This window comes from Euleptes europaea, chromosome 8 (assembly GCF_029931775.1).
Source record: "Euleptes europaea isolate rEulEur1 chromosome 8, rEulEur1.hap1, whole genome shotgun sequence".
NCBI classification, from domain to species: Eukaryota; Metazoa; Chordata; class Lepidosauria; order Squamata; family Sphaerodactylidae; genus Euleptes; species Euleptes europaea.
The window spans coordinates 73,150,630-73,174,302 of record NC_079319.1 but is presented as its reverse complement, the minus strand read 5'-3'; the positions used below and the strand labels follow the sequence as shown (position 1 = coordinate 73,174,302).

At 47.7% G+C, this 23,673-nt stretch overlaps 1 protein-coding gene across 1 annotated transcript; it reads left to right on the top strand.

The window, feature by feature from the left end:
* The first annotated feature begins 17,285 nt into the window (after positions 1–17,285).
* Positions 17,286–23,271, top strand: LOC130482066 (tubulin beta-1 chain). Its single transcript, XM_056854882.1, has 4 exons — positions 17,286–17,368; positions 18,190–18,298; positions 21,401–21,511; positions 22,138–23,271. The coding sequence occupies exons 1-4, from the start codon at positions 17,312–17,314 to the stop codon at positions 23,196–23,198; spliced, it is 1,338 nt and encodes a 445-aa protein (XP_056710860.1). The 5' UTR covers positions 17,286–17,311; the 3' UTR covers positions 23,199–23,271.
* The last annotated feature ends 402 nt before the right edge of the window (positions 23,272–23,673 follow it).

The window sequence follows — 23,673 nt, the reverse complement described above, 5'->3', positions numbered from 1 at the left end:
GGAATAAGAACCGGTTAGTCTTTAAGGGGCCACAAGACTGTTGTTCCTTCTGCTAGAAAATAGAATAATGTTTTAAGCCTTGAATATTGGGAAATTGCCCATTTTCAGTAGGACAGAGTAAAATGTTTGACTCCTCAGTTACCATTGGTAAAAGGGGGGCTACACACTTTGGCAATTGGACTCTATGGCATTGAAGTCTTTCCCCTCCCCCAACCCTGCCCTCCTCAGGCTCTGCCCCAAAAACCTCCAGCTGGTGGCAAAGAAGGACCTAGCAACCCTCCTCCTTCTTCTGTGTGTTCTTCTATCTCGGCAGGTTCTTCCAGTCCAGCCAGAGTCAGCTTTTATGCTAACCTCTTTAACCATAATGCATATGATTCACTTTGTCACATGTTGTTTCAGAAATGGCAGGCTAGAATCAGGTGGTTTGCAGTACTTTCTCCTCAAGCTGTAATTCTCTTCTGGTTTAGTATTTTCTGGATAAAGATGGATTCATAGCTCCCCCTGCCCCATGTCTGTAATACCTGGACTGTGTGTGGGGTTGCCAACCTCCAGGTACTAGCTGGAGATCTCCTGCTATTAAAACTGATCTCCAGCCAATAGAGATCAGTTCACCTGGTGAAAATGTCCGCTTTGGCCATTGGACTCTACGGCATTGAGGTCCCTCCCCTCCCCGAACCCCACCCTCCCCAGGCTCCGCCCCAAAAACCTCCCACCGGTGGCGAAGAGGGACTTGGCAACCCTAGCTGTGTGTATATAAGCACATGCTGCATGTTGAAGAAGGATCTATCAAAGGAGCCCTTATCTTTTGACACCTACATTTGTGTGATGGGTTTTAATGTGGTACATCAGCAGCAAGTCTGGCTTGCTTCTTGCTACACCTCAAATGCTAAATCATGTTCCTGTGCGTGAACAGTGTGACCACTCATGTTCAACGTGCCCAATACTAGCAAGCTACAGGTTGTTGTACCAATCCTAGCTCTGCTCTACTTGTCCACTGAACTCAACAGGAGCAGTGTGGAGTGTATAGCACATGGGACATAAAGGCAATTGCAGTACCGGCTCTTCCATTCTGTACCTCTTCTGCCATCTTAGAACTATTATGGGTGCTGTACATTCATCCATTTTAATATTAGCGTTTTTACACCATTTAGTGGTTAAGGCTAAAGATAAAATATGAAGGCTGCATTCCTATACATGCTTATCTGGGTACAAGTCCTATAGAACTCAATGGGATTTACTTATGAGTAGACAGGCTTAGGATTGCAGTGTGTGCTGAAAAGCTTTACTGGACAGACTTTGCACTTGCAATTAAAAACCACAGTCCAACATAGAGTTAAATTGTTCTTCAGTCCAACTTCATTGGTGTTAAGGCTCATCTGTTTGCAATGTGACCTTGGTGTGTCCACCAGGGATGCTAATACTTCATTCCTATCCACATTCCTAAGGTGACTTTTCATGCTATTTGTACTTGGGTCTGCATAACCTGAAAGACACACAATGGCCAGGATAGAAAAGTCTATTTTATGTATGCCCAAAATTTTGAGCATGCTCAGTGGAATTCACCACCTTGTTTTCTTTGAATGGCGGATCTCTATGTAATGTCACCAAAAAGTCCTCACCGTTTCAAAATAAACCCAGCTGAGCTGCAGCAAAAACAAACTGGGCACTTTGGAGCCCAACAACAAATTCCAGCTAAAGCTTGCATGGCCTATGGCTATATTTAAAGAATGGGGTTAAGGGACCATGACATACAGGAAGTACAAGGTGAAATGTAATTATGTAAAATTCAGATCTAACTGGGGAAAGCACAGACTGTTCACCAGTTGTACTAAACTAACAGCCAGCTAACAGTTTCAAAAGATTCCTATGTGGCATGGGGGCAGGCATCTGTCTGAAGAACAAATGTCCCCCACCCCCATGAACGTGTAGCACTAGTTGTACAGGGGTATGTTTGTTTATTTTATAAGGCATCTAAGCCAGCAGCCATCACCTCATCTTAAAGAGAATACTAGTTAATTATGCATTGTTTGAACTACTTTCTTTTTTGCCTGCCCTGAATCTAAAGCTGGCTTCTCCTTACAACCTACTCACTTGCAAGTTGCACTTTGTAATGAGCAACAGTACACCTCGGCAGCTGGCACCCATATGGTTTGCCTGGTAGGAGGCCAAAAATGGGAGCCGAGGGTAATTATTGATCCACCTGATATTTTACTGGTCATGGACTGTTTCAATAAACTGATTGACTGATTGATCCACCTGAGTAGAGAGAGTGAGAAGAATGACCAAGAGAGAGATGGAGAGATTGTGCGCCTTAAAGCATACAGCTGGAAGACACGGAAAGAAGTCAGGCCTGTGCAGAGAGGAGTCAGTTGGATTGCAGGCACATCTGAGAAAGATGTTTGTAGCAGGGCATGAGTGAATGTGCAGCAGAAGTGGGGAGAGGGCGGGGGAAGGCCATCCAGCAAAATATGGCAGTAGCCTAGACCTGGCTCACCAGCTCTTTGTTACGCAACTACTTCCAACAGCCATCTTTGGCTGTGGGTCTCTGCAATGGTGTGCGAGTGCAGGGAGCGGCGTCACCCTGCATCTGGTTCCTACCCCATGGCAGCTTCTATGCCAAGCAGAGTGCGCAGGGCCAAAACTTGTGTGCTTCTGCGGTAGGGTTGCCAACTGCCAGGTAGTTAGCAAAATCAGAAAAAGGAGCACCTCCGTGCTAATACCACAAGGTTTGGAAACTGGCACGGAGAAAATACAGTACAATTATACAAAAATTTGTATTGTGTAACAAAACAATTCAACACGTACAATGGACTACAAAAAGTAACAATAAACAATATATATACAATATATACAAAGAATGTTTGATGCAAAGAATAGTACAATCTTCTTAGTATATATATGTGTAGGAAAAATAGTTTCAAAAGTCCATCAGGTACATGTATAAATGATCACAAAGTCTTCATTAAGCATGATGAGTGGGGGACGGCCGTTTCAAGAATATTTCTTCAGCCCCATTTCCAATCAAGTATCCAAGCTTAATTAATTCTATATGTCATGAAGCAAATTCACCAGTTCCCGTAGGATACTCCAAAGTGTAGCCAGCAAGCTTAGCTCAATCCTGGCTCAATGCATTTGCTGTCCTGTCCTTTATACACTGAGCCCCGGAACAAGTTTTTGGCAAACATTCTTTCTGTATTATAATTATCATCTGATGCTGACAGGCTAATCTATTTATCAGATATAGAACCTTATATTTCTCAAAAAATGGCACTGTACGGCCTAGCAGCCAAGAATATGAGGGCAAAGCAAATCACAAAAGGTGGAAAAACTGGATAGAGCTGAATGGGCATACTTCAATTTTTTAACTTTTGTATTCCTTTTAATTATATTGTATACGTTAATTTGCTGTTAAATTGTTTTAGATCTGCTGTTATATTGTTTTAGAGTGTAATGGCCCATGGCCTTACACAATACATTTGTCTTTGACTTTAGAGCCTGGTTCCAAATTTGTTTTATTTTTTATTTTTTTAAAGCATTAAAATAAAAATCAGAAAGGCCAAAAAATGTTGAGAAGGAATATGTATAAATAAAAATGAAAAAAGTTACAGGGTCATACCAAAAAGAAAATATATAATGGAATTTAGTAATAATTAATTATCTAATAAGAGTGTGAGAGATCCCCCTCTCTGAGTTTGCTTCTCCAAATCAGTTGCTCAGACGTTGATACAGAAACAATCGATTTATTGAAGCCTTCAGGAGATGAGACAGGCACAGGTAGAAAGTTGCAAGTGAGGGGCTATACGGGTTTACAGAATATATTGACTCCAGGGCACTGGGGCACTGGGGTTCACACTTATTGTTATGGGAAGTTACAAGCTTGGCATAATACAAAACATCAGACAGATCCCAGGAAGTCTGGGCGGCTATCACACTTCCAAGGCCGCATCGGCCTGAGGGAGTACTGGCAGGAAGAACAGCGGGGGGGGGGAAGATACATGGGCCATCAGGCCTGGCGCCTGAGACCAGAAGGTGTGAACTGCTTTTACGAGTTCACTGATAACACAGCAGGTGATGGAAAGCAGAGACACAAAGACAGAGACCCTCACATTCTGCCCCCCTTAAGGCCCCCCCCCGGGGTCCCCGAGAGGACGAGGCTTATCGGGATAAGCAAGGTGGAATTCCCGGACTAAGCGAGGAGCCGCCATGTGGGGTGCGGCCACCCATTCGTCATGAGCGGAGCCAAGGTTTTTCCAGCGAACAAAGTAAAACAGTTTCCCTTTCTTCCATTTGGAGTCTAAAACCTTGGATATTTCCAAATGGGTGTCCCCTCCTACTACGGTAGGAATCTCGTGTGCGGGAGGGGGGTGGAACTGGGGGGCTGCCACATAGGGTTTGAGGAGGCTTATATGAAAGACTGGATGGACTCCTTTCAGAGTTTTTGGGAGGTCCAGTTCCACAGTAACCTCGTTGATTACTCTGGTAATGGGGAAAGGTCCCACATAACGGTCGCTCAGTTTTTTGCAGGGGCGAAGAGAGCGGAGGTTTTTGGTGGACAGATAGACTTGCTCCCCCACCTTGAGTTCCCATCCCGGAGACCGGTGTTTGTCTGCTTGTTCCTTGTACTTGCTTTTTGCCCTTTCCAGATTTTTGAGCAACCATGGCCAGGTGGATTTAACCACCTGAATCCACTCCTGAAGGTCAGGGGTAGACTGGAGCTCTGGCGAGACGGGGGCAGAACCGAAAGGGCCGAAATCCGTCCCGTATATAACTTGGAAGGGACTAAAGCCGGTAGAGGAATGAGGCGCATTGTTATACGCATATTCGGCAAATGGCAGCAGGTCGACCCAGTCGTCCTGGTGGAAATTTACATAGCAACGCAAATAACATTCTACCACCGCATTTACTCGTTCTGTTTGACCATCCGTTTGGGGGTGATAGGCGGAAGAAAGGCCCTGCTCTTCCACTCCCATTAACTTTAGGAAGGCCCGCCAGAATTTGGCAACAAACTGGACCCCCCGGTCGGAGAGGACCTTCCTCGGGATCGAGTGTAGCCTGAGGACGTGTGTGATGAACAGTTTAGCTAAGCCCTGGGCTGAAGGAAGGCCTGCACATGGAACGAAGTGAACCTGTTTGGAAAAGAGGTCTGTGATAACCCAAAGAACCGTTTTTCCCCGACTCGGAGGTAGGTCGGTGATAAAATCCATGGCGATGACTTCCCAGGGACGGGAGGGGCTCTCAAGCGGTTTGAGAAGCCCTGGGGGTTTTCCCATCCGTTTCTTGGCTGTGGCGCAGGTGGGGCAGCTGCGCACATACAACTCTACATCAGATCTCATACCGGGCCACCAGAATTGTCTTCGAACCAGGTGAAGCGTTTTTATGAAACCAAAATGACCCGCTAGCCTGGCACCATGTACAAGTCCCAATACTTCCTTGCGAAGAGAGGAGGGGACGTACAGTTTCCCCCCTTGCACCCACCAAGTGTTGGTACGTTCCAGACCAGTGGGGAGGAGATGATGCTCCTCCTCCTGCAAGGAGGCGTCCCGGAGTCGCTGTTGGAAGGCTTCCGGGATGCCTTTGAGTGTAGGGGGGGTCTCCGGTGGTCGGGCTTGGGACCGGGTGGTGACGGCTAAGCTAGGAACTTCCCCTCGCTGCTCGGGAGTGAACAGGGAGTCGACTGGGCGATCGAAATCGTTGCGATACTGGGGAAGTCGTGACAAAGCGTCGGCTAGGGCATTTTCTTTGCCAGGGACATGTCTGAGAGTGAACCGGAACTTAGCGAAGAATTGGGCCCACCGAACCTGTTTGGCATTGAGTTTTCTAGCCCCCTTGAGGGCCTCAAGATTCTTGTGATCGGTACACACTTCGAATGGCAGTTCGGCCCCTTCCAAGAAGTGTCGCCATATGGTAAGGGCATGTTTGACCGCTGCTGCCTCCTTCTCCCAAATGGCCCAGTTGATTTCAGACTGGGAAAACTTCTTGGAGAAGTAGGCGCATGGTCTCAACCGTCCCCCCTCATCCCTCTGCAATAGGGCCCCGCCCATGGCTACATCCGAGGCATCCACTTGCACCACAAAAGGCTTGGTGCAATCTGGGTGAGCCAAAACGGGTTCGGATGAAAAAAGTAGCTTCAAACGTTCAAAAGCTAGCTGGCACTGGGGGGACCATTGCAAACGGGCCGAGGGAAGCGCGGCGCTAGCCCCCTTGTCCTTGGTACGCAACAGGGCAGTGAGGGGAAGCGCAACTTGGGCAAAGTTAGGAATGAAGTTCCGGTAAAAATTGGCAAACCCCAAAAACTGCTGAAGTTGGCGGCGGGTAGTGGGGGGTTCCCAGTCCCGCACTGCCTGGACCTTGGCGGGGTCCATTTCCAACCCTTGGTGGGAGATCACATACCCCAGAAATGTAATGGAGGGTTGGTGGAATTCACATTTGGACACCTTAGCATACAGTTTGTGCTCCCGCAGCCGCTGGAGCACCTCTCGCACTAGGCGCACATGGTCTTCCATGGTTTCAGAGTAAATAAGGATGTCATCGAGAAATACCACCACCCCCCGAAACAGCAAATCATGCAAAACCTCATTAATTAATTGCATAAAGACACTCGGAGCCCCCGAAAGTCCGAACGGCATGACTAGGTACTCAAACATCCCAAAACAACTGGAAAAGGCCGTTTTGGGTTCGTCTCCTTCTTTGATGCGAATGCGGTGGTAGGCTTCTACCAAGTCCAGTTTGGTGAAGATTCGGCCCTCCTTTAATTGTGCTAGAAGGTCAGGAATAAGAGGGAGGGGGTAAGCATTAGACTGGGTGACTGCGTTCAGTCTGCGAAAGTCAATACACAGTCTTAAATCTCCCGTCTTTTTCTTTACAAAGAAAGCTGGGGCTGAATAAGGAGCCTTGGAGGGGCGTATGAAACCCCTCGCCAGATTGACATCCAGATAGTCTCGCAACACTGTCTTTTCACTAGGGCTCATGGGGTAAACCTTTCCCTTAGACAGTTTGCCTTCCCCTACAATCTCGATGGCACAGTCCGTTTCTCTGTGGGGAGGCAGTTCGTCGCACTCTCTAACATCAAAAACATCAGTAAATTGCGAGTACTCAGAGGGTAATTGAGGAGAGACTGGGGCGGGGGACCCTACCAGTGCGGCGGCTGGAGTCCTGAGTACCCGTTCCTTGTCATGCAACCCACAGGGGTTTTCGGGGAAGGAAAGCACCCGTTTAACCCAATCAATGGAGGGATTGTGCCCCCTTAACCAGTTCATCCCTAACACCACAGGGGTTACAATAGGGGCGATAGTGAAATACAACCGTTCCCAATGTTCCCCCACGGACATAATCACGGCTGCAGTTCTGTGGGTCACCGGGCCCCGTTTAAAGTCACTCCCGTCCATTTGGGAAAAACGGAGGGGTCCCGGAAGCCGCTTGCGCCGGACACCCAACTTCTTGGCAGTTTCCTCATTTATCATGGTGCGGGCACACCCCGAGTCGACCAACGCGGGGACCTCTAACGGGGGACCCCCTTTGGGTAGGGACAGATGGACACGCACAAATACATTGTCCTCTTGGGCGCTTACCATCGGTGGAGCTCCTTGCACAACGATAGGGACGGTCTGCTGCGGAGCCCCCTCTACAGCAGACCGACGGCGTTTTTTGCCGGCTGTTCCCACTCTTCCTCCTCGCTGGAAGAGGGGGACGGGGTAGTGGCCTCCGGGGAGCCGTCCGAATCAAAGACGGTATTTGTAATCCGGGACCCCGATGGGACCGTAGAGTCGGATGCCCCATCCTGGGGACGTGCGTGGAGAGCGGAGGGTGCGCCGGAGCGCCGGCTCAGTGGTCCACTTCTGCGGCGAGGCTGGCTGTCGGCGGCCGGTTTCGTCGGCTCGGCCTGGGTTTGGCGGGGAGGGGTCGGACGGCCTGAGCGAGAGGGGCATTGCGATGCAAAGTGACCCTTTCCCCCGCAGATCAGGCAGACGCCGGCCTCGAACCGCTTGCGGCGTTCCGCGGCCGAGAGGACCCCGCCACCCCCTTGCCGGAGTTCCCGGCCACGGTCACCCCGGGGCCTGGGGTCTCGCCCAATCCGTTGCTTGGACAAGTTCAGGAGTTGTTTGCGATTCTCGATGTCAGCAGCATGGCGAACCCAACCTTCCACATCCGGGGGGTTCCCTTGCATGAAGGCCCAATGTTGGAGGTCTGGGTTGAGACCCTCCCTGAAACATTGTACCAAGGTAGCCTCACTCCAGTCCAGAATTCGGCTAGCCAGTGACTGGAACTCACTTGCATACTGCGCCACCGACTTAGTCCCTTGGCGCAGTTGCATCAGGGAGGCTTTAGCCCGCTCACCTAGAGTCGGGTCCTCAAAACGGTTTCGGAGTGCTACCATGAACTCGTCCAGGGTTCGCAGCACCGGCGAGCGGAGTTCATACTGCAACACCATCCAGGCAGCCGCCTCCCCTTGCAGTAAGGAAGCCACGTACTGCACCCGGGACTCCTCAGAAACGAAGGTTCGGCCTTGTTCCCGCATAAAAATGTCTACTTGGACCATAAAAAAGGTCAACTGGTCTCCCGACCCGTCATACGTGACTTTCAGGTCCCGACGGGCCGGGGGGGCAGGGGTTGCGGGCGGAACTACTGGCGCCCCGTCTGGGGGAGCACCGGCTGGAGGTTGCAATTTCAGCGCATCTAGGGTCGTGGCCATCTCACCCATTACGCGTTGCATGATCTCCATCTGTTCCTGCATAGCCCGGCGGTCTTCCTGCCACTGCTTTCGTTCTTCCTCCATGAGGGCCTCTTTGCGGGCCGGGTCCCCTTCGAGTCCCGTGCTGGGGAAGGCCAACCGGCGATCCTTCGCCGCAGTCCGCGAGAGCGACCAGCCCTTGGGAGAGTCCAGCCAATAAGTGAGCCCCCGGGGACGTCCGTCCCGATCTTGGTCGGGGGCGCGACCCTTCGGTTTCTTTGGCTTGGCTCCCTCCTCTTTAGGGTCCGGCTTCTCCGGCTCGTCCGGTTCCTTGGGGGCATCGGGGTTAGGGGTGGTGTCCTCGTCGGCTGACATTCTGTCCAAAGCGGTACAGCTGCAGTCCGAGAGGCAAAGACTTGCAACTTAATGTGAGAGATCCCCCTCTCTGAGTTTGCTTCTCCAAATCAGTTGCTCAGACGTTGATACAGAAACAATCGATTTATTGAAGCCTTCAGGAGATGAGACAGGCACAGGTAGAAAGTTGCAAGTGAGGGGCTATACGGGTTTACAGAATATATTGACTCCAGGGCACTGGGGCACTGGGGTTCACACTTATTGTTATGGGAAGTTACAAGCTTGGCATAATACAAAACATCAGACAGATCCCAGGAAGTCTGGGCGGCTATCACACTTCCAAGGCCGCATCGGCCTGAGGGAGTACTGGCAGGAAGAACAGCGGGGGGGGGGAAGATACATGGGCCATCAGGCCTGGCGCCTGAGACCAGAAGGTGTGAACTGCTTTTACGAGTTCACTGATAACACAGCAGGTGATGGAAAGCAGAGACACAAAGACAGAGACCCTCACAAAGAGATTACAAATGAGACAGCAGAATTAAGTTTAACTATAGAGTTAGTATAAAATACATATAGCATGTGAAGGGTTTTATATTAAGTAGTATATTAAATGTTATATAGTTAGAACAGTTTAATATAGGGAAGATTATAAGATGGGAAGAAGGAGAAGAGTTGGTTTTTATATGCTGACTTTCTCTACCACTTAAGGGAGAATCAAACCGGCTTACAATCACCTTCCCTTCCCCTCCCCACAACAGACACCCTGTGAGGTAGGTGGGGCTGAGAGAGTATGCCTAGCACAAGGTCACCCAGCTGGCTTCATGTGGAGGAGTGGGGAAACAAATCCAGTCCACCAGATTAGCCTCTGCCACTCCTGTGGAGGAGTGGGGAATCAAACCCGGTTCTCCAGATCTGACTCCACCGCTCCAAACCGCTCACTCAGGGAAAGCTTGTTATTTGCTTGTTGTTGATCTCATGTCTGCAATGTATTGCTTTTGTGTTGTTTTGTATTCTGTTTGATTATGAAATATTATTATAAACATTAATTTTAAAAAAACATGTTGAGAGAGAAAGTGGTGCTGCGTGCGTCATAGGCAATGCGCAGGTGACTTCTGTGACACCGGCTCAGTCACATTCCATTGGTTCTAATAGCAAGCAGCAGCTGTACGATCTTTTTTAAAATATATATATATTATTAGTTTTTTGGGTATACAGAAATGGGGAAGAAAGGAGAGGAGGTAGGAATAGATACAATGTCTTTTTGGGTTGGCATCTTGGACAAGTCTTGTACATTTTTATCACAGTGTTATCACTTCTAATACATTTTATTTCTGTTCTAGCAATCTGATTTCTATTTTCGGCTGTGTCGAAAGTTGTTAATCAAAATACTACAATATCATTTTTCATAATAGTTATTCTTACTAGTCTTCCTAATCTCTAAAAACATGTCTATATTCAGTTTAATTCTAACTTAGATTTACTGTATATCTTCTGTAAAATGTTTGCCATTTCTGTTCATGTTCTTCCAGTGGGTTCATCTTCATCAATTTGAGAGTCTGGCCATGTCTGCATATTCATACGTTTTTGTAATACATTCATTTAAAGTTGGTATTTTCTTATCCTTCCAGTATCTAGCATAAAGAGTTCTTGCTGCGGTCATTGCGTACAAAAAGAATTCTTTGTCTGAAGATTTTAAATGTGGAAGAATCATTCCCAGCAAAAAGTATTTAGGTTGTAATTCAAAATTCAGTTGTAAAGTAAGTTGTAGTTCTCCGTGTATTTCTTTCCAGTATTTCTGTGATTTTCGACAGTTTCACCATGGCTGAAAAAAGGTACCAACAGTCTCTGAGCATTTCCAACAATTGGCTTGGTTAAATTTGTACATTTTTTGAAGGTCTTTTGGAGCAAAATGCCACTTATAGAACATCTTATACCAATTTTCTCTGACTGTTTGAGACCTTGAAAATTTAATATTTTGTAGCCACATTTTCTCCCACTCTTGCAACGGTATCATTTCTCCAAAATTCTGCATCCATTTAACCATACAAACTTTTATTTGTTCTGGAGCTGTTTCAATTGCCAATAATGTTCTGTATAGTTTTGATAACAGATGGTCTTGTGACTTGTTTATTATGGATTCAAATTCAGTCGGCTTTCTCGGTTTCCCTTTTTGAGAGATATTCAGTTCTTAATGCATGTGTAATTTGCATGTATGGAAACCAAGATATCTTGATCTTCTCCTCAGTTAGTTCTTGCATGGATTTCACTTTACCTTGTTTGTTAATAAGGTCTTTGAAGGTTAGAAAGCTGTGCTTGGACCTTGTATCCCAAACCCAGTATGCTTCCGTTGGAAACATCATCTCTGGTGGTGATGGACTAATCGTTTCTTTTATTTCATACCATATTTTTAATAATTGAAATATCAGATTCTCTTGATTGATCATTTTGGGGATTTTCATTTTCTCTTTTAACCACAGCCATTGGTGAAATCCTCCGGTCAGACACGATTTCTCAAGTCTTATCATCCGGTCTTCTGGTTTTTTTATCCAGTCTATTATCGCAACTAGGTAGCTGCCTTGTGATACAGTTTCAAATTAGGTTCTGCCTGTTCTCCTCTTTTCTTCTCATCCTGTAAAACTGCAAATCTTACTCTAGGTTTTTTTCCCCCCGTGCCATATAAATTTGTTGATAGCTTGTTGCCATTTTTCAAGGTTCTTCTTTGGAATTTGAATAGGTAAGGTCAAAAAGAGAAAGTTTATTCTTGGTGAGATGTTCATTTTGATTGTGGCAGTCCTTCCAAACCATGATAGTTGTAGTCTATTCCATCTTTCCAAATCTTCTATATTTTTCCAGAGTTCTTTATGGTTTAAATCAAAAAGCGTATCTGATCCTGTGGATATTTTTATACCTAGATATTTCAGGATGTTATTTGGAGTTGTACACTGTAAGATATTTTGGATTTCTTGTTTTTCTCCTGTCGTCAAGTTAAATGTTATCAAAACCGTTTTGTTTTGTTTTTTTTTAGTTTGTATCCAACAAAGTAACTAAACCGGTCAATTTGATGATTAATATTCTCTGCTGACTTCTTGGGAAGTGGATTCTCTCGGACAAACTATTGTGGTTTGAGTGCTTGGGAAACAGGATATTCACAACAAAATAATTAACAAAGGGGAAGATGTCAGGATTGTTGCTCAAAATAACAATTTGGCATTTGTTGGTAAGATGCTAAGTTTATGAAGAGTGCTTAGACCAAAGTATGGCCATTTTATAATTGCCCTGTATTTTGTATTGGATGTCCTATTTTTGTACTTGATGTTTTAGCTACTATGCCAATAAATGAGACAATGAATGAATGAATGAATGAATGAATGAATGAATGAATGAAGAGTGCTTAGTGTCCCTAGCAGATTGATATCATTAGGATCAAAATGGAGTTCCCTCCTGGGTTAGAAGGACAGTAATCCCTTCCTTTATAACCTGCTGGCTTAAGGTGGCTCTTATAGCCTTGCAGCTCTCATTCTTTACAAGCAGTGGACTGGATTACCTATAACTAGATAACTTAGTTTATTTTATATGTGTGTGTATATGTGTATAATAGTTTATTTATTATAGATTACTTAGAACTAGATAGGTTACCTATAACTTGAAAATGGGTCTAGCAAATCACCACTGTGTGTGTGTGTGTGTAAAGTGCCTTCAAGTCGCAGCCGACTTATGGCGACCCCTTTTGGGGGGTTTTCATGGCAAGAGACTAACAGGTGGTTTGCCAGTGCCTTCCTCTGCACAGCAACCCTGGTATTCCTTGGTAGTCTCCCATCCAAATACTAACCAGGGCTGACCCTGCTTAGCTTCTGAGATCTGACGAGATCAGGCTAGCCTGGGCCATCCAGGTCAGGGCTAAATCACCACTACACACTGTATTTTTAAAATTGTATTTTGGAGGCTATGGACTCTGGATAAAAAAACTATTTAAGTGGTTGTTTAGTGCTCTTTTTAATGAGCTGTTAGGCTTTAATGATTTGTTAGGTTTTTTGTTTGCTGAAATTGCCAGGAGATGAAATGCTCCTTGGAGGGATCACCCAAAGTCCCCGATATTTAGACGGCAGCTTTTTTCGCCCAAGGGATTCTGGCTTCAAGGCCTGCTTGTATTTTTGTGCATCTCCTTGGTGGCGTGTGAAACTTTGCTCCCCTTGTGTACTGAACCACCAGTTTCTCACCAGCCTTTGTGCATTAATATACTCCACCTCTCCAGAAACAAATCGTCTTTTCCTACAGTTAGTTCAGTGAAGAACATCTGCTTTAAAATTGTACAGTGCAGGCATGTTATGTCAAAGGCTCTCTTGCATAACCAAGCCCTGGTAGGCATGTATGATGTCTTAATTACGGTTATGCTGCAATTCTCTCCTCTTTGAAGCACGGACTGAACAGCACAGGATTGTGCAAGTCATCTTGAATAGGCACAAATGCAACCTGTGATTCACTTGACTCAAACTGCCCATAAAAGACATTTTTGCCAGTCAGCTATGCTAGCAAGACCAAAAGTACATAAGAACATAAGAAAGGCCCTGCTGGATCAGACCAAGGCCCATCAAGTCCAGAAGTCTGTTCACACAGTGGCCAACCAGGTGCCTCTAGGAAGCCACTAACAAGACAAGTGCAGCAGCACCATCCTGTCTGTGTTCCACCACACCCAAAATAATAGGCATGCTCCTCTGATACTAGAGAGAATAGATATGCAGCGTGACTAGTATCCATTCTAACCAACAGCCATGAATACCCCTCTCCTCCATGAATATGTCCACTCCCCTCTTAAAGCCCTCCAGGCTGGCAGCCATCACCACATCCTGGGGCAGGGAGTTCCACAATTTAACTATGCGTTGCGTGAAAAAATACTTCCTTTTATCTGTTTTGAATCTCTCACCCTCCAGCTTTAGCAGATGACCCCGTGTTCTAGTATTATGGGAGAGGGAGAAAAACATCTCCCTGTCCACTCTCTCCAAACCATGCATAATTTTATAGACCTCTATCATGTCTCCCCTCAGCCGCCTTCTTTCCAAGCTAAACAGCCCTAAGCATCTTAACCGCTCCACATAGGACAGTTGCTCTAGTCCCCTAATCATTTTGGTTGCTCTTTTCTGCACCTTCTCAAGCTCTGTAATATCCTTTTTTAGGTGTGGTGACCAGAACTGTACACAGTATTCCAAGTGTGGTCTCACCATAGATTTGTACAAGGGCAGTATGATATCAGCAGGTTTATTCTGTATTCCTCATCTAATTATGGCCAGCATGGAATTTGCCTTTTTTACAGCAGCCGCACACTGGGTTGACATCTTCATTGAGCTATCCACTACCACCACAAGATACCTTTCTTGGTCTGTCGCTGCCAGCACAGATCCCATCACTGTATATGTGAAGTTGGGATTTTTTGCCCCAATATGCATCACTTTACACTTACATTGAATCTAATTTGCCATTTTAATGCCCATTCTTCCAGTATGCAGAGATCCTTCTGGAGCTCTTCAGTGTCCGATTTTGTTTTAACCACCCTAAATAATTTGGTGTCATCTGCAAACTTGGCTACTTCACTGTTTAACCCCAACTCCAGGTCATTGATGAACAGGTTGAAAAGCACCGGTCCCAAGCCAACACAGACCCCCAACACAGATCCCTGAGGCAGGGTGGAAGGTGGTATTGGGAGGATGAAAAGATAACCGGGTAAGTTGGCATCTTACCAAGATTAGGACTATTCCTTGTGCTGGCACAGGAACTCGTACAAAGCCCATGAGTGAGTGAATCCTTTAAAGCCTTACACGGTCTGGGACGTTCGTATCTGCAGCTCCGTTCTATAAATAACAATCTCCTGGTGGCCCGGCTGGCCTCGACCATGGCCAGGGTCTTTTATGCCCTGGCCCCTGCCTGGTAGAATAGCCTTTCTAATTGGACCAGGGCCCTGCAGGACCTTAGGGAATTTCACGGGGCCCGTAAGACTGAGCTATTCCACCAGGCCTATGGTTGAAGTCAGCTATGGTTTTCCATCAGCTGCTGGCCTCTCAAACACACACCCTGTTTCTTCTGTGGATCATCGTTGTGGGGATGTTAGCAGATTATCTTCTGCAGTCTATGCTGCAAAGTGCGCCAAAATGAGTTTTTATGGGGCACATTTTTGTTTAACAATGTTTTAATTATAAAATGGTGTTTTAAATATGCTGTGCGCTGCCATGAGCCCGGCATTGCTGGGGAGGGCAGGATATAAATTTAATAAAATAAAAAGGTGATGTAATGGAAGAAGGGATACAGTGTTCTGATCTCACTGTGGTTCAGTCCCAGGACTGTGAGCAGCAGCAGCTCAAGAGTGGCAGGAGCAGGAAAGAAAACCAGGAGGTGTATCATAGGGAGGGTTACTCCACCACTGAATGGGCTTAGCTTCCCCTTTTTGCTGCTCCTCTAAAGTGCAAAGGAGGCAGGAGACATGGTACCTTTATTCTCCACGCATGCGTACTAGCAACATGAATCTTCCAAAAACCAGCACCAACCCCAGCCCCCCAGCAGTGCTACAGGTAGGGTTGCCAGGTCCCTCTTTGCCACCAGTGGGAGGTTTCCGGGGCGGAGCCTGAGGCGGGGGAGGGGAGGGACTTCAATGCCATAGAGTCCAATGACCAAAGCAGCCTTTTTCTCCAGGTGAACTGATCTCTATCAGCTGAAGGTCAGTTGTAATAGATCTCCAGCTAGTACCTGGGGGTTGGCAACCCTAGCTACAGGTGCAAACAACCCCCCCCCCCCGATATTCCCAGTTTCTGGACTGGGATAGTTTCATTCCTGTTGCTTCGGGCCTAAGTGTAAGTAAGTAAAATAACAAAAAATATAATAGCTGCTATTCCGGTTACTTGTAGAAACTAGTTTTCTATATATACCTTATATCCACTGTACTCCGGCATACCTCATTTTATTCATATCTATTGCTACAGATTGCGGTATTGATGTTTTATCATTTGCCAAATTCTGGAATACCTTGTACAATTTGTTATGCCAATAAAGGTTTTTGAATTTGAATTTGAATTTGAAAGTAAGTAAAATGTATTTGTATGTGGCCACAGGCATTCACAAAGCATCATCCACAGAGTAGCACACTGTAAAAAGAAGAGACATGTACAGGAAAGTAAAATCTAGTAGAAGTAGTAGAAAAGGGCAAGAGTCCAGGAGCACCTTCAAGACGAACAAACATATTTTGTGGTAGGGTACGAGCTTTCGTGAGCCACAGCTCCCTTCTTCAGATACACATCTGAAGAAGGGAGCCGTGGCTCACGAAAGCTCCTACCCTACCAGAAAATATGTTTGTTCGTCTTGAAGGTGCTACGGGACTCTTGCCCTTTCCTACTACTGCAGACAGACGAACAGGGCGACCCACTGTGAATTAAAGACAGATGGATTCACATTCTAGCTGTATCTGAAGAAGTGAGCTGTGGCTCACGAAAGCTCACACCCTGCCAGAAAATATTTTTGTGAGTCTTGAAGGTGCTACTGGACTCTTGCCCTTTCCTACTACTGCAGACAGACGAACAGGGCGACCCACTGTGAATTAAAGACAGATGGATTCACATTCTAGCTGTATCTGAAGAAGTGAGCTGTGGCTCACGAAAGCTCACACCCTGCCAGAAAATATTTTTGTGAGTCTTGAAGGTGCTACTGGACTCTTGCCCTTTTCTACTACTGCAGACAGACGAACACGGCGACCCACTGGGGACTATCCAGTAGAAGTAACATTGATCTGAACCACCAAAACACAACATCCTTGATGCTTGCTGCCCAAGCGGAGGGGAACCTTTCCTTTGCTCGGCAGGCAGCTCCGCAGCCTCTGTTGCGAAGATGCCCGAAGCTGCTGCCCTGCAGACACCATCGCAGCTCAAGGCCGCCCTTTCCGCCTGGCAGCATCTCAGCCGCGCCAGGATCCCCGCAGGCCGGGAAAGGCATCCCTGCCCGACACCTGCCGGCCTTTCATTGACCGCGGGTTCTTCCGCCCGCGAAGCAGCTGTTCCGACAGAGCCTCTCCCTCCCGCTCAGCATTTGGGGAGGGGAGGGGAGGGCCATCTCGCGCTCTCCTTCTGCTGGGGGGGGGCAACGGGGGGGGCAGCTCTCCTTTCGCCCCGCCCCCCAGGAGCCAGCCGGGAATGAATGGGAGGGGCGGAGCCCTCCTTCCCTATAAAAGAGGCGAGCGGCGCGGCACGCCCAGTTTGCAGCCGCTGGCGTGGGGGGGCTGTCGGAGGGTCGGGCGGCATCCGTCTTGCAGCAGCCATGCGGGAGATCGTGCACATCCAAGCCGGCCAGTGCGGCAACCAGATCGGAGCCAAGGTAAGGGGCTGCCTCCCAGGGCCTCCATTGCCGCAGGGCGTGGGGGTCGAGCAGCATCCCTTTGGAAAAGAGGGCGAGGGCGGCGGCGGCCGGGGGGCGGCTCTCGAAGGGGGTTTTTCCCTTGCATTTGGTCCTCGGAAGCCTTCTCACGGGGGGGGGGGTCGCCTGCTGATGTTGCTTTTCTCCCCCCCACCCCCCGAAGCCGTATATTATCACGCCCCCCCCTTTCCTCTTCCTCCATCCCCGACGCTTCCTAGTCTCATCTCACGGCTTGGCATAAAGGGTCTCCATCTTGGGAAGGACGGGGCGGGAGGGCGTCTTTTTCATTTTCAGAAGCCGCGTTAGAAGCCGTGTAAAATTTTTATAAGCCTGCTGGACGCCTTTTTCCCCCGCCCCTGACCAGCCGGGGCAGGGATCCGGTGGTTCTGATGGGCGGCGGCCTCGCCCTTCTGCGCAGCTCCCAGCGGGTCGTCGGGGCGGTTTTCCCAGGAGGGCGGCGGGCGGGCGGGCAGCTCACGAAAGCCCCAGCGCCTTGGTGCAACCCGGGCGTCCAGTGTCCTCCCCGCCGATTCCCACGTGCCCGCCGCCAGAACAATAGCCTTACCTGTCGACGGGTGGGGGGGGGGGTTCTGCAGTGGGCGCGCCTGGGCCGGGCGTTGGTGCCCGGGCAAAGGGGCCCTTCGATGGTGGCCGGGGGGTGGGCAGGCCGCCGGCTGGGGCGAAGGCGTGGCTGGAGCGGCCCCCGTCGGGTCGGCCCCTGCGGCGCTCCGAGGGCGGCTGGCTGGCTGGCTGACCAGGGCTCTCGGCGCTCCCGGTTGCAGTTCTGGGAGGTGATCAGCGACGAGCACGGCATCGACCCCACCGGCAGCTACCACGGAGACAGCGATCTGCAGCTGGAGAGGATCAACGTCTACTACAATGAAGCGGCTGGTAATTCTGCACGGCCTGCGTTTCCCCCGGGCGTCCCCTTCCCTGGAATTATGAGGACGCTGTCTCTTTCAGAGGGTCCGGGGGGGGGGGAAAGGGGGTTGTATGGCTCTTGATTGGGGAAGGGGCTGTGGCTCGGCGGTAGAGCATCTGCTTGGCATGCAGAAGGTGCCGGGTTCCATCCCCGGCGTCTTCAGTTAAAGGGACTGGGCAAGTAAATGATGTGTGTGACAGTACCCCAGAGATCGCCCGGTAATAATTGGCTTCCAGGCTGCCGGGGAAGGAATTTCTGCCCAGCTACAAGCCTGCTCTGTGCACTGGGTCATGGAGTGTCAGAGTGAACGGTCAACAATGATAGGAGAAACGGGATGAAACTGCAACTGTACTGAGTCGCCTTTCTGTCTGTAATACAATCAGATATGCAGAACTTGCTGATGTATCATCATAACTTGAATTTGGATAAATATCTCTTCCCCAGTATAATCGGGACTCAGGGATTTTGGCCCGTTATGGCATCTGGGTCCAGCTACAAATAAATAAACTGTTTTCTTGATAACAATCTTGGGTCTCCCTCTCCCGCGCAAACCTGTTTTACTGCAACATGTGAAAGACCTCTCTGCCTGAGACCCTGGAGAGGCAATGCCAGTCTGAGTAGACAGTACTGACCTTGATGGACCAAGGGTCAGATTCAGTGTAAGGTAGCTTCATGGGTTGACAACCTCCAGGTGGTGGCTGGAGATCTCCCACTATTACACCTGATCTCCAGGTGACAGAGGTCAGTTCCCCTGGAGAAAATGGCTGCTTTGGCCATTGGACTCTATGGCATTAAAGTCCCTCCCCTATCCAAACCCTGCCCTCCTCAGGCTCCACCCCCAAAATCTCCAGGTAATTCCCATCCCGGAGCTGGCAACCCTACTCTTGATTCTGCACACCCTTGCAGGTGACCGCGTGGCATATTGGGGGTGCCTTAAAGATATTTCTTCCTGGGTGGGAAGGCAAATATCCTCTCCTGAGACAGTGCCTTTTGTACAGTTTTTTGCTTTAAAAGGTGTAGATTTTAAAGAAGCATAGCTGTCTAGTTGGACACGTTAACAACTTTCAGTTAAATTTTAAAATTAAACTTGGTCTGTTGACTATTACAACCCTTTTTTAAAGAGAAGCTTCTGGCTGGAAAACGCTGCTATTGTTTCTAGAGACTGAACATTATTTTATTTTAGACCACGGGTTTCTGAAATTGAAAGCAAATTTACAAATGCCTGCATGCAGTGACATTTTTCAGCTGTTCCTGTAGTCCTTTCTCATATTGGATATGACACTTTCTATGCTGATAAATGCTAGGTGTGTCAATTTTTAACAGTCTTGCTCTGCTCTCGGGAGACATCGTTGATGGGAACAGTGAGCACATGGGATCCTTTGTGCAACTTGTTCACTTAGAATTTGTCGCATACGGCATTGCTTATTCTGAGCCCGTGCCGTGCTTTCCCGTTGCGGCGACTGGAGAGGAGATGAGTGGGGAAATAATATTGATATTTCCCTCTCCCTAGGTATTTCCTTAGCTTATTGAATGTCTTGCAAATATTTGTAAAGTAGCCACACGAAGCTAGTCTAGCAGTGGTGTATGATCTTTACACAATATTTTCTTGACACCTTCTCTCCCCTCCACAGCACACAATTGGGGCCACATCTCTGTGTGTGTGTTAAGTGCCATCGCTTGTGACTCATGGCGAACTTATGAAAGTCCTCCAAAATGTCCTATCTTTGACAGCCTTGCTCAGATCTTGCAAATTGAGGGCTGTGGCTTCCTTTATTGAGTCAACCCATCTCTTGTTGCTGCCCTCAACTTTTCCTAGCATGACTGTCTTTTCCAGTGACTCTTGTCTTCTCATAATGTGAACAAAATACAATAGCCTCGTTACCTAAAGCCAGGACCTTCTGAGCTCTTACTTTAACAATCAAAGCCTCTCTTCAAAGATTCTGGGAGTTACATAATGGAGTTGGTGATAGCAACAGAATTTTTGGCACCCTTTGAAACTGAAGTTGCTACAGTTTCTCACCAGAATGCTTTTACGCTGGTAATATCTTACCAGTTCAGTGGTTCTTAGCTCAGCCTGAATGGACAACACATATACACTGTTTTGAATTAGGTAAATTAGGAAAAAAATTCCCCATTTAAAAGTTCTGTTTCAGGCTTTGCGTGTTTTTGCAATACAGTACAGTCATTAAAACAAATTGTACTGTTCGTACATGTTTAACATTATTCTTTCAACATCTAGGATCTAATCTCACTGGCTACACCAAAAAAAAAGTACCACTATTTTAGTAATAGATACATAGAGAGTCAGCAGGGTGTAGTGGTTCAGAGAGGTGGACTCTAATCTGGAGAACTGGGTTTGATTCCCCACTCCTCCACATGAAGCCTGCTGGGTGACCTTGGGCTAGTCACAGTTCTCTCCAAAGTCTCTCAGCCCCACCTACTCACAAGGCTTCTATCGTGGGGAGAGGAAGGGAAGGTGATTGTAAGCCAGTTTGAGACTCCTTTCGGTAGAGTATAAAAACCAACTCTTCTTCCTCAGCAAGAAAGAGTAACTGGCTCTTCTACTGGATGGCCTAGTCCCATAGCCAAGAGTGGAGCAATTCCGCTTTCCTGCCCAGTCCCACTTTCTATTTCAGTCAAGCTGCTGCCCTTCTTCTGTTACAGCTGCATTAGAAGAACGGCATCTAATGGCCTGGGGCATTGGCAAGAGTATTTGCAGAAAAATCTCACCCACTGAAGTTTACATGTTCACCTGCCTATGCTTGTGGAAATGCACTTCTTGGTGAAGCCCTTGCCGACATAACAAGACTTTGGCTAAAGTCTGTGTTCTGCAGCTGGTGCCAGAAGTGTTTTCTGAGATGTTGTGATCTTTACTAGTGTACTTGCCAGCTGAGATCTATTACGGGAGTGCTATTTGTTGTACATGATAACTAATGTAAAAACTTGCTGTTCCATGAAGGTGAATTTAATACACTTCTCTGAATAATGTTGAGGTTGCCAAGAGCACATTAGCTGGCAGATGTTTAACAAGGCTGCTATGTTTGTAAAGTTAGCTTGTGTTTTTCCTTCAGGTAACAAGTATGTGCCCCGTGCAATCCTGGTTGATTTGGAACCCGGAACAATGGACTCGGTCAGGTCTGGACCTTTCGGTCAGATCTTTAGACCTGACAACTTTGTCTTTGGTATGTAATGCTGTTTCAGCTACTTGGAGCCTTTGTTTGTGCCTTAAGTAAATGACTGCTGCAGAAATGTAAGCATGCAGCTGCTTAGTGTGAAAAGAATCTGTTGTCCTTCTGTACATGCTTGAATTCAACACTTGACAAAATCTCCTTGTGAATGTAACTACAAGTAAAGAAGGAGTGGGCAAAGCTTTTCACCACTGAGTCAGCTGGAAGAAATGTGCTAAGCAGCAAGAGAAGGCTGAAGATCATAAATTCAGTCCCCTTTATCTCCAGTTAAAAGGTTTCCCTGAGACCCTGGACAGCTCCTGCTATCTCTTCTGATTCCTCTAAAATCTATCTTCATGGTCTTGGCTGACCTTCATGCCTCAGATTCTTTTGGCCCAAATGACTTTCTTCCAAAGTTAGATGTGTCTACCATTGTGCTTTAACACTGCTAGATCATGAGGTGGAAGCAAGACAAGTTGGATGCAGGAGGGTAGAGAGAATGATAATTTGTAGGCTGGGTCTGGGAAAGGTTCATGAATCATGAGTTCAACCACAAGAGTTTAGTACCGTGGGCCAAAAAAGGAGAAATTTGTCATTGTGTCAACTTATCCTACCTGATGCATTTTTGCTTCTCGCTCTAGGCCAGAGTGGTGCTGGCAACAACTGGGCCAAGGGCCACTACACAGAGGGTGCTGAGCTAGTCGACTCTGTGCTGGATGTGGTGCGGAAGGAGTCTGAGAGCTGCGACTGCCTGCAGGGCTTCCAGCTGACCCATTCCCTGGGCGGCGGCACAGGCTCCGGCATGGGGACGCTTCTCATCAGCAAGATTAGGGAGGAGTACCCGGATCGGATCATGAACACGTTCAGCGTGATGCCATCTCCCAAGGTTTCGGACACCGTGGTTGAGCCGTACAATGCCACCCTTTCTGTCCACCAGCTGGTGGAGAACACGGATGAAACCTACTGCATTGACAACGAGGCCTTGTATGACATCTGCTTCCGCACACTGAAACTGACGACTCCTACCTACGGGGATCTCAACCATTTGGTCTCCGCCACCATGAGCGGGGTGACCACCTGCCTCCGGTTTCCTGGCCAACTGAATGCTGACCTCCGCAAACTGGCAGTCAACATGGTGCCCTTCCCGCGCCTGCATTTCTTCATGCCCGGGTTTGCTCCCCTCACTAGCCGCGGCAGCCAGCAGTATCGTGCCCTGACGGTGCCGGAGCTCACCCAGCAGATGTTTGATTCTAAAAACATGATGGCGGCCTGCGACCCGCGCCACGGCCGCTATCTTACGGTGGCGGCCATTTTCCGGGGCAGAATGTCCATGAAGGAAGTGGATGAGCAAATGCTCAACGTCCAGAACAAAAACAGCAGCTACTTCGTGGAATGGATCCCCAACAACGTGAAGACGGCCGTGTGTGACATTCCGCCACGGGGCCTCAAAATGTCCGCCACGTTCATCGGCAACAGCACAGCCATCCAGGAGCTGTTCAAGAGAATCTCTGAGCAGTTCACGGCCATGTTCAGGCGCAAGGCCTTCTTGCACTGGTACACCGGCGAGGGCATGGATGAAATGGAGTTCACGGAGGCCGAGAGCAATATGAACGACCTGGTCTCCGAATACCAGCAATATCAAGATGCTACTGCTGATGAGCAAGGTGAATTTGAAGAGGAAGGAGAGGAGGATGAGGCTTAGGACTGAGTACTTAACAATGCTATTGGGCAAGTGTCTAGGAAGGATCTGACCAGATACAAGAATGCATGCTTCAATTTTTTTTTACTGTCGTTCTGTCAACAGTTCTGTGACCTCTGATCTATGTTTCTTTGTAAATATTGGCTAAGTGGTTTAAGGTGGATCCCCTAGAGGTAAATAAACATAGCTCTTTAAAACAAAGCTGTTTTCCACCTGGGATTCTAGGGTTGTAACCTGTACACTTATTGGGTTAAAATACTCTACCGGCTGCATAAACTGTGGAGAAAATGAACTATCTTGGTCTAATCCAAAGGAAAAACCAGAATTATTTATTTGGTTGCTCCCTGGTAGGTTTTCCAGACAATTCCCTCTTACCATAAAATAATTTTTGCAAGTTATGAGGAAGGGATAATGGTTCTCTGTATAAGATTTTATGTAAAGATTATTTTGGTAATTACCCCTTCCATTTCCCTTGTGT